The following is a 12,215-nucleotide window of genomic DNA, read 5'->3' on the forward strand; positions in this document are numbered from 1 at the left end:
AAAAATTGTTTTGTTTTTGTTTTCCTGCCTCGTTGTTTGCTCTGACTTATTAATGAGCAATGAAGCGAAGAGCCAAAGAAAACAACACAAACCTGTTATGTTGTGACAATATAAAGCAAAAATAAACGGGCAGATAGATGATCTATCTATCTATCTATCTATCTATCTATCTATCTATCTATCTATCTATCTATCTATCTATCTATCTATCTATCTATCTATCTATTTCAGAACATCCCATTTCTCATTCAGTCCCTATTTGCTGTTATAATAAGCTCCACTCTTCTGGGCAGATGTTCCACTAGATTTTGTGTAGATAAATTTATCCACAAGAGTTTTATCAAAGTCAGGTAGGTGAGGTGAGGAAGCCTGGGGTACAGCCAGGGTTGACATACAAGCTCTATAGCATGAGATCTTCCACTCCAACCCATGTAAACCTACGATCTTCATGTTTTGTTCACACTGGGAATTTTCATGCTAGAACAGGTTTGGGTCTCGTAGTTCAAGTGAAGGGAAAATTTCATGCTACAACATCTAAAGATGTCCTACCACATTTCTGTGGTAACAGTTTGGAGAAGAACCACATGTGGCTGGGAATTTTAGGTGATCCAATCATTTAGTGTGTGTTATCTAAAAATCTGTCTATATATGGAGAAAGAAGGATAATCCTACAGCATAAGAAACATGTTTCTATGTTTACAGGTGCAGTAATGGTGCACAAATGTGTCCTCTCAGGTTAGCTCAAACACGCTAGTTATTGACAACAGTGAAAACACATCGTCTCCAAAATCCTCTCAGGTTAGCTAGTTATCGTTAACAGGTTATTATGAGAAATCAGACTGGCTGATAATCTCCCTCAGAAAACTCTGACTTATATTAGCCAGTTAGCACTGAATAAAAATGTAAGTTTGTATGAAGGAAAGATCACGCTCGCGCTCTCTCTCTCTCTCTCTCGCTCTCTCTCTCTCTCTCTCTCTCTCTGTAATTTCCATGCCTTCATGATCGTACAGAAATAAAGCACTCGAATCCCCTGGATGACCTCTGTCATGCGTCATGGTTCTCGCTGGAGTAGCCGAACCCTGTCTGCTGCTGCTGCTAATATTAGAAATTGTTATTGAGCAGAACCTCAAACCTCAGAGTTCATCTGGAATCACAGCTCAACTCCCAAATACGTTTAATATTCAGCTGATCCAAATCTTCTAAAAGAGAGAGAGAGAGAGAGAGAGAGAGAGAGAGAGAGAGAGAGAGGAGGACTTTCCATATATATTCATACATTTGAATTCAATGCTAAGTGAGAGAGAGACTTCATATTTCATATATATTCAAACATCTGCAATCGATGCTAACTGTCTAATTTAAGATAAGCTAAAGATTTCTGAGGTAAATTATAATAACCTGTTCGAGATAACTAGCTAGCTAACCTAGAATATCTGAGAAGATAGTGGAAAATTGTGGAAACACCTTGTCTTTTTTATGGTGTTCCAAAGACACATACATGCTCCTTTTGTTTCTATGCAACAAACTCGATCATGTAATGATATGAAGATTGACTTTGACCAAAACAAATGTATAAATGTCCAGATGTTCCACTTTATTTTTATTGAAAAATCCTCCGTTAGCAAGAAGAACAGCTGTACACGTTCTCGGCATCCTGACACTTCATTTCTCCAAACGTTCAGCTGAAATACTTCGCGTACCTCTTGTAAAACACACCAAAGATGTTCTTCACTAGATGGAGATTTCTTTCCGACCTTGTGATCCAGTTCATCCCAGAGCAGTTCAGTAGGATTTAGGCACAGTGACTGGGCAGACTGTTTCATGATAGATATCATTCCAGATGACTGTTTGCTCTCTGAATAACTCTTACAGACTCAGATGTACACTTTGGCTCATCATTTTGCTGTATGGTGAAGTCGGTTCTATTGAGCTGCAGACCGGATGGAACTGCCTGGTGTTGAAGTATGGAATGGGAGTATCGGGATTCCTTTTACTTTCTGGAATAAGTCCCCAACCTTCCCTGTTCCAAAAACAACCCCAAAACATTAAGCTTCCACCTCCATGTTTGACAAGTTCTTCTGTTAGATACAAAAGTGTCACATTTGGACTCATCTTTCCACAGAACTATTAGCCACACTCCAGCTGGAATTGCATGGAATAGTAGCCATGTTGGTTTAGTATTTCTTTCACAATTTAACCTACATGTATAGAATGAGGCATGTTCTCCAAATATAAACAGAAATGTGTGAAGTGAAAGGTGACCAGTGTTGGACAGCAAGAAAGTAAATATAATGTGTTACTGTATTTAAGTAGCTTTTTTTGGCTTATCTGTACTTCACTGAAGTATTTCCATTTTGGGTGACATTTACTTTAACTTCACTACATTTCAAAGACAAATATCTTACTTTAGAGTCTTTTTATATAAACTGGGTTGATTAAAGAAGAGTCTTGTGCCAAAAATGATAATAGGAACATTATAGCCATAATAATAGTACTTTGAATACATTTCAAGGCAAATAATTTTGTACTTTTACTCAAGTGAACGTTTAAAGGGACACTTTTACTTTTACTGTCATATTTTAGCCATACATGTTTCCCTCAACTACATGGTTTGTGTACCACTGAATGTGACATTGTTACATGTATTTCAATCAAAACCTACTGTTATTGCTTGAGGTGACAATTTGTTGAAAATGTATATCATTCAATTACAGAATTTGTTGCATATAAACAAAAGGAACATGCAGGTGTCTTTTAAAAACTTTCTATCCATCCATCCATCCATCCATCCATCCATCCATCCATCCATCCATTCATCCATCCATCCATCCAACCATCCACCTACATATTCATCTATACATAAATACATCAATACATCCATTAATCTAGAATGACTACCCTTCCATCCATCTATCAAATCTAGCCTAACTACCCATCCATCCATCCATTCATCCATCCATCCATCCATCCACCTACCCATCATTCCATCCATTTATTTATCCATCCATCCATCTATCCATCCATCTAGCCCATCTACCATCCACCTACATATCCATATGTACATACATAAATACATACATACATAAATACATACATCTATTTATCTAGAATACAACCCTTCCATCCATCCATCCATCCATCCATCCATCTATCTAGCCCATCTACAATCCACCTACATATCCATCTATACATAAATACATTGATACATCCATTAATCTAGAATAACTACCCTTCTCTCCATTCATCAAATCTAGCCTAACTACCTATCCATCCATCCATCCATCCATCCATCCATCCATCCATCCATCCATCCATCCATCCATCCATTTATCTATCCATCCATCCATCAATCCATTTATCTATCCATCCATGCATCTAACCCGAGAATATTTCTGTCATTCTCAATTTTGTATGATATAAAGACGAGGGCAGCCTCACACAGGTTATTGATATTACAGTTATTTCATGGTAAAATATTTTCAACATGTCACATGTATAACCTTAATATAAAGTTATTTAGAATAAATATCAGTGTTTTCATGATTTGATTTTGGGAAATGGATCCCATCCTCTTCGAACACTGAGGCGTAGGAGAGCCTGGTTGTTTTGGGAAAACACCCATCCTGTCTGTGGTAAAAAGCCATAAATCAAAAAGATGCGAGGAATAAACGAAACTTCAGCCAAAGACAATTTTGGTGAAGAAGCTGGAAAAAGAAAAAGTAGTTCTGGAGAGAAAAAAAGCTATAATTTCAATCTGAAGCATCTGTAACATCTGTAGCCTGGAAGATGTCGTTAGTGTGGGTTGGAATAAATGATGACGCTTTGTGTGTGTGTGTGTGTGTGTGTGTGTGTGTGTGTGTGTGTGTGTGTGTTTGGCTGGTGTGCTCTGTATGATGTAATCTTGTCACTGTTGTTTGAAAGCGAACAGTACAGTAGCTGATGGAAACACAAACACGCGTTCATACTCTGGTTTTACATTTGTAAAACATCTGGATGGAATGATAACTGAAGGGTGAAAGAGAGAGTGAGAGACTGACAAAGAGAGAGAGAGATAATAAGATAGAAAGCAAGTATTAGAAAGAGTGGAAATTAGGAAAAATGGAGAGAAAGAGAAACAGGAAAAAAATAGAGAGATGTTTTGCCAATATTATGTGTAAACAATCATCCCAACGATGTACTTTGAAATTAACGAGAGAGAGAAGAGAAAGAGTAGGAGAAAAGTGCGAGAAAAAGAGAGAGAGACAGAAGAGAGTGCAAGAGAGAGAAAGAGAGAAAGTGAGAAAGAGATCGAGAGACAGGAGAGAGAATGAGAGAAACCATGAGAGAGACAGGAGAGAGTGAGTGAAACAGAGAGTCCTGCTGTGCTTCTCAGCCAGAAGCTCTTGGTCTATTGTGGAAACCACAGAAGGTTCGTGACTCTGCCAACAGCTATTTACTCCATTTTCCTCCATTACAGAGGAACACGAGCGCTCGTGTGAAGCTGCACTCTGAAAGACTGAACCCACGACCGAACGAAACCAGAGAGGACGGACAGATGGGGTCGGATGAAAGAAAACCAAATCCGAAAATTGTTTGCAGGACAAATGATGTGGTACAAAGGCTAAGGTCATACCATCACTCAAACCACACCAAAGAGGGGCAGATAGTAGCTTTCGGCTACACGTTTCCCTTTTTTTCTAAGAAATCATTTGCCAGAACACATGTACAGTGTGTGTTTTAATGCAAATGGACTCAATCAGAAAATGATCCAGGATATGTTCTAGGAACTGGTGGCTCACATACAATGGATATTTGATCATAAGGCCATGAGTTTAAACCCCAGCATAACCAAGCTGCCACTGCTGGGCCCCTGAGGAAGGCCCTTAACCTCTTAACTGTTTATTTTTACTAATCTGTTACTGACTGGGTGTGGTATCATTAATTTTACTGTCTTAACTCAGGCCACCAGAATGAAGTACGTGTTGCTTAAACTGCTGTTTAACCAATCAGATTTCAGGTTTGCAAATTCAGGGCGTTCTGGCAGGCGTCCAATAACATCTGCATTCTCAGGGTCAGAGTGTGCACTTGTCAGAGCTCACAAACCACATCTGTAGCAAACTGCACAAGATCAAATATTAAAAAATATGAGAATAGATTTAATAGCTGGTTTTTTATTCCACAACGACTGACAGAGGAGAAGAAATTGATTTGGTCACCTATACACTTAAAAGGACATTTATCAGAAGGACTTTCAAGAAAAGCTGGACAATGTGAGGTCCACTTTTGATAGATACTGACCACTGCAGACCAGAAACACTCCACAAGAGCTGCAGATTTGGAGATGGTCTGACCCCGTCGTCCAGACATCACAATTTGGCCCTTGTCAAACTCACTCAAGTCCATACACTTGCCCATTTTTTCTGCTTCTAACACATGAAGACAAAATGTCTAATAAATATCTCCACCCACTAACAGGTGCAATGATGAAGAGAAAATCAGTATATTGACTTCACCTGTCATAATGTTACGCCTGATCAGTGTAAAGTCATCTCCAGCACATCCTAAAGATTCTCAATAGGGTTAAGGTCTAGACTCTGTGGTGGCCAATCCATGTGTGGAAATGAAGTCTTATGTTTCCTGAACCACTATTTCACATTTTTTTTTCAACATCTTGCCCATGCTATTAGAGTATGTTCTGGTAGTCAGCTGACCTCATTTTTTGGGTACATAATGTTGCAAAACTAGACGTGACCAACTGAAGCAACCTCAGATCATAACACTGCCCCCACCATCTTGTAGGCAATAAGCATGATAAGTGCATCCCCTTAAACCAATTCTTTCCTTACCCTGATGCACTGATTACTCTGTAACATCGTAAATCTGGACTCCATAGACCACATGACCTTTTTCCATTGTTCCAAAGTAAAAAAATGTTGCTTACTACCAAATCAAAGCCTTTTTTCGGAATAGCGTCACTGATCAGCATTTGACTTTAGGCTACACAGATGTTTAATCTGGATCCCTCGAGTTTCCTTTTCATTGCGTGTTTGGAAATGCTCTTGCTTTTGATATTAAAAATAATCTACATAAAGTTCTACTGTGGTTTTTGTACGATTTTACCAAACATTCAGGTGATCTCTGAACACAAACATTCAAGATTTTCCAACGTTCACTAGATGACGTTCACTACAGTCCCTCCAGGTTTAATAAAGCGCTAGACACTTCTTCACCCACATGAAGTAGTTTCAGCAATGTCCTGGATGCAGGCCAACAATTTGACCCATCTGAAACAGAGCAGCATCTGTTCCATGACCACGGGACACGTCTCCTGATTTGGCTGGATAAGAAATGAGAAGCTTGCAGCTGAAAAATATTCATCGCTGGACTAATTGTCCAATGAATCTGGATCCAGGTGGGGACTTTTTTTTTGCCCAGATGTACACGATATCAGCAAAAGTTTGCGGACACCCCGTCATAAGTTTGGTATGTGATTTTTGAGCATCGATTCCACATTTAGTCCTAATTTACCCTAATATTTTCCTTCACTCTTCTGGTAAGATGTTTCACTAGATTTTGTGGAGATTTGTGGAGATTCATTCAGCCACAAGGGTGTTAGTAAAGTCAGGTACTGATGTAGGTGAGGTGACGAGGCCTGGGGTGCAGTCAGCATTCACATTTATTGTTCAGTTCTGTTGGAGCTCTATAGCATGAGATCTTCCAGTTCAACCCATGTAGAGTATATATTCTTGGAGATTGCTTTGTGCATTGCCATGCTGGAACAAGTTTGGTCTCTAGAAAAAGTCATGCTAATGATAACAGTTTGGGAAAGAACCACACATGGCTGGGTGTCCCAATACTTTTGTCTGTATATTGTATAAAGCAGCTCACAACTTCCTGAAAGGTTCTTTAGGGAACCCAAAAAGGTTCTTCTACACTCTTACAAATAAACGTCCATAAATGGTTCTTCACTGCAAACTAAAACCTTTTTGACTTTCTCTGGTACATTTATTTTAAGAGTGTATATTCACACACTTTTGTTCGAGCGCTGAACTGTATCACTCCTTTGTTTTGTTTTTTTTTCCTCCACATTTCTCAGTGCTAACTGTGCTTGAAGTTGACATGTGATCTCTGGCTTCTTTAATTCAATTAAGGCCTTATCTTATCCCTGCGCTTCCCCATCACGCTCTCAACCCCGGCGCGTCTCGGCTGCCAACACAAACACGTCTCCTCTCAGAAGCCGGCCGGTGAAATCTGTGCACTTAACACCAGTCACGCTCCAGCTCTCAGCCACAAAGCCTTCGCCTTTCGCTTTGATCCTCGCCTGGGATTTGTGACACGCGTTCAAATACAAACCCGTACGCCTCGTAGGCCTCGTCCTGCTTCGATACGTGTAATAATCTCCAGTAAACACATTAAGCCTCGGTATGCGATGGCGGTGGGGACGTGAGCACCGATCGACCTGACTGATGTGGCTTCTTCCCAGAATCCCCCAGAAAATAAACCTACTCGACTTTTTCCCCACTCTCTCTCTCTCTCTCTCTCTCTCTCTCTCTCTCTCTCTCTTCTCTCTCTCTCTCTTTTCGTGCCCCTGCGAGTAACAGCACCGGCCTCGAAGACGATTACGCCTTAATGGGCCGCTTAAAGAACAAAGTCACCTTTAACTCCGGGGTTTTCCTCGTCGTCTTTCATCCCTGGTGCGAGCGAGACATCTCGAGCTGCACGTCTGATCTGAAATACGTGGATTTGCAGATACGAACAAAAGTTTGTGGACACCTGACCATAAGATTTGCATGCACTTCTTGAGCATTCCACATTTACTGTTATAATAACCTCCACTCTTCTGGGAAGATGTTCCACCAGATTAGAATTGTTGCTCTACACAAAGATGCTGAGTCTATAAGATCAGTACCACCCTGAAACTGAGTTACAGTACATTGGTCAGGGTCATACAGAGGTTTTGTAACAAGAGGTTCCACTCGGAACAGGACTCGCAAGGGTCCATCAGAGAAGTCGAGTCCTCGTGCTGTGTGTCAGGTGCAGAAGCTGCTTCAAAAACAGACGCATGAGTGCTGCAGCATTGCTTTAGAGGTTGCTGAAGCAGAAGATCTGCTCGTCAGCGCTCAGACCATACGCCACACGCTGCAACAAGTCTGCAGGCAGTCGTCCCAGAAGGAACCTCTTCTGAAGCTGCTCACAAGAAAACCCTCAGTTTGCTGAAGAACAACCTGTCCAAGAGCATGAATTACTGGAACCATGTCCTGTGGTCTAATGAGATTAAGATAAACTTGCTCTTAAAGCAGTGATAGATATCAGTGGTGCTCACACAAAATATTGACACTATCTATCTATCTATCTATCTATCTATCTATCTATCTATCTATCTATCTATCTATCTATCTATCTATCTATCTATCCATCCATCCATCCATCCATCCATCCATCCATCCATCCATCTATGGTGGACACCTGACCATAAGTTTACACAACATCCCATTCCACTTTTAGTCTCCATTTGCTCTTATAATAAGCTCCACTCTTCTGGGAAGATGTTCCACTAGATTTAGTGAAGATTTATGTGAGATTCAACCACAAGGGTGTTAATAAAGTCAGGAACTGATAGTGTAGGTGAGGTGAGGAGGCCTGGGGGTGCAGACAGCATTCACATTTAGCGTTCGAAAAGATTGGAGCTCTATAGGAGATCTTCCACATCTTTCAAATCATGAAAAGCAGATAGAGCTAACAATTGTCAGGTTTGGGTCTCCTAGTTCCAGTGAAGAGGAAATTTTATGCCACGGGATCCAAAGACCTTCTATACAATCGTGTCGTAAATCAGTTTGAAGAAGATCTACCAATCCGGCCATTTCATTTCGCTATTAACTGTAGAGTTTAGAGACGTGTCATTAACCTCTCGAACCTCAGAACGGGTGAGACCCAGATGCTGGGCTTTAACACAACAACCTGCTTCATGTGTGTGTTTGGTGTGTGTGTGTGTGTGTGTGTGTGTGTGTGTGTAAGTGTGTGTAAGATCTCAAGGTTTGAGCAGATAAGCGAGTGTGTGAGGGGGAATTTTTCCTCTGCAGGCCGAAACAGCGACACTAATTACAGCTGAGCCGCTCGGATTGCTCACACAGAGAGATGAAACACTCCTCCATCATCCCTCACTCAGCACAAAGCTGGACTCAGCTCACTGATCTGCTCTCGATCCAAACACACACTCACACACTCAGACTTAGGTTCAGACACACACACACACACACACACACACACACACACACACACACACAAAAGCGCTTGACATCAGGACTTGCGTTAAAACAGCAGATGAAAGGTCGGTAATCTTGTGTACATACACACTCCTCCGTCTCGGCACACTAATGGAGCGTCAGGACGATAAAAAACACGAGAAACATCTGGGAGAGGGAATTCACACACACACACACACACACACACACACACACACACACACACACACACACTGTTTTGCTTAGCTAATAGATACAAGATTGCACAGCTGGCAGCAGTAAACCAACTTCACCCTGCTCTCTCTCTCTCTCTCTCTCTCTCTCTCTCTCTCTCTCTCACTCTCTCTCACTCTCTCTCGCTCTTTATTTTATCATTCTTCTCATTGCTTATTCTTCTGTCTTCTCAATCCATCCATATTCTATTATTCTTTCTCCCCTGCCCTTACCACACCATCCTTCTCCTCTTTTTAAAATCTTTTCAACTCCACCTGCCTCTATTCTCTCTTCTCTTTCTCTCCCTTTTTCTACCTTCAGTTGCTCCTTCCTTCTCCCATACAACGTCTCCTATTTTCCCTTCTTTCTATCCTTTTTCCCTTGTTATCCGCTCTTATTTTCTCCATTCTCTATTTCCTCCACTTTCTAATCATCTTTCAATCTCTCATTTCTTTTCTCCTTATTTCTTGGTCCATCCACGTTTTCCTGTCCCTGCCCTGTCCTAATCCTCGTTCACCCCTATCTGTTTCTGTGTCCACTTTTCTCTCTTCCTCCATCATTCGTTCTTTTACCACATTTAATTGCGCCCCCTTCCCCTCTTTTCTCCCAGTCTGTTTTTTCTCCCTCTTTTCCTCCTCTATATCAATTTGTTTTCTCTTTCATTTCTTATTTCTTGTCCTCATTCTCATTTTACCCTCTTTTATCTCTTTCTATTTCCTTCTACCCTTTAATTTATTTCTCTACATTCACAGTGTCCCAATGCTAGGAAGAGTCAGTTCCTCTTTATCTTTCCTCCTCTTGCTCGAGCTCTTTTTCTCTTCCCTTTTTTTTTGAGGGTTTTTTCCTCTTTTCCTCATGTGAGCTTCAATCTCTCACTCTGTAGTATTCTTCTTTATCTCTCCATCATTCTTGATCGCTCTCTTCTTTGCTGAATTCCTTCCTTTTTTTTTTCATATCCGCTTTTTGGACTCGTCTCTGTTCCTTTTTTTCTTTCCATGTTCAAGATGTCAAAGTATTTCAAGATGTACAAACAAACAAAAACAAACTACTTCACTCATTTAATCACTCACTCGTACACTATATGGACAAATGTTTTGTGGACACCTGACCATTAGATCGCTATTTTGGAGCATCTCATTCCACTTTTAGTCTCCATTTGCTCTTATAATAAGCTCCACTCTTCTGGGAAGATGTTACACTAGATTTTGTGGAAATTCATTTAGCCACATGGGTTTTAGTAAAGTCAGGATCTGATGAAGGTTGAGGAGGTGTGGAGGTCTGAGGTGCAGTGTTCACATTCATGTTCAGTAATGTTGTAATTCTTTAGCAGGAGATCTTCCACTCCAACACATAAAAAGAATATCTTCATCATCATGGAGCTGGCTTTGTGCACAGGGACACTGTCATGCTGGAACAGGTTTGGGTCTCCAAGTGAAGAGAAAAAGAGGATCCAGGTCATTTATTTAAAATGAAATGTTTCACTCAATTGAGCAGCAATCTTTCACTTTGTAGTATCCTTCTTTATCTCTAGATCATTTTTGATTGTGCTCTTCTTTGCTGAATTCCTTCCTTTTTTTCTTTCTTATCCTCTTTTTGGACTCGTCTCTTTTCTCTGTGACTTCCAATGTTCAGGATGTTAAACTGAAGTAATCATAATCTCACAATATCCAATATGATCAATGAGCTAAAATCTACAATATTTCCAATCCAACATTCCAATTCTAATCTGGATGTCAGAGGGAATTTCACCGGTGGACTTTTCTGTGAAACAAATGTCCAATTCCGAGCCATTTATATAAATATGTTATGAGCGAGAGCAACATCTTCCGAGATCAAGGAAATCTAGTAGAACACTGGGTTCGGGAGGTGGTAGGTCAGTGGTCAAGGCGTTGGACTTTGGATCCTGAAGGTAATGAGTTCAAATCCCAGCCTCTCCATTCAATGCCATTCCTTAATCCCACAACTGCTAAATTTTATGAATGAGATAAATGTAAGGTGCTCTGGATAATGCTGAATGCCATAAATGTAAGGCAGGGGTGGGGTGGGGTGGGGCGGGGCGGGGCACGGTGAAGAAGAGAGCATCCTTCCATTACCTGTTGCTTTTGAAAAGCACCTTGTGATCCATTTGAACTTCTCTATATGAAGCCAGAATGTTGGATGAAGCCACTGATGGATGATGTGCTGATGATTAATCAGTTATTTTACATCCGGGTTGTTCAAGAGTCCCACAAACACAAATAACATCATGAAACTATAAATGAGGCAAATTTTCATGATTTGACATTTTGAGCAAAAGTTTTTTAGATATATTTCTGAAGATCATAATTCCTGTTTTGTTTATACATTTTATTTAAAAAATATTAATGAACACAACACCTACATCAGTGCATTAAATCAATTTGCTGAACCCGATTCTGAATACAAGAAACGTTCCTGAATAAATACTGAACACAGGACATTACTACACATGTTTAATATTCATCAGTCTTTTCATCCTCAAAGTATTCTGTCCATTCATGATTATTATTTCATACAAAACATTTGATTATATCCTCCAGACACAATCTTATACTACTGAGGTCAGCCCTGATAGAAAACATGCCACATGGGTGTCAGTGCTGACAATGAAATCTTCAAGGAAACAAACTGATCTTGTGCACAGTTGCGTTGTGGCACGTTCAGATCTCACGTTGAACTGAAGGAGTCAGTGCAGTGGCTGAGGAGCTTCATAGATTGGAAGAGTTGTTTTGATAAACATTGTTTTCTGTCTTCTCAATTCTTTCT

General features: G+C 40.4%; 1 protein-coding gene across 1 annotated transcript in view; it reads right to left on the minus strand.

The window, feature by feature from the left end:
- Positions 1-11,889: 11,889 nt before the first annotated feature.
- The window catches only part of susd2 (sushi domain containing 2), a 30,541-nt gene continuing 30,215 nt past the window's right edge, over positions 11,890-12,215 (minus strand). Inside the window, exon 15 of the mRNA XM_046841533.1 lies at positions 11,890-12,215. Coding sequence (XP_046697489.1) covers positions 12,158-12,215 — 58 coding nt within the window. The 3' untranslated portion in view covers positions 11,890-12,157.

Source organism: Silurus meridionalis, chromosome 27, assembly GCF_014805685.1.
Source record: "Silurus meridionalis isolate SWU-2019-XX chromosome 27, ASM1480568v1, whole genome shotgun sequence".
Classification (NCBI taxonomy): domain Eukaryota; kingdom Metazoa; phylum Chordata; class Actinopteri; order Siluriformes; family Siluridae; genus Silurus; species Silurus meridionalis.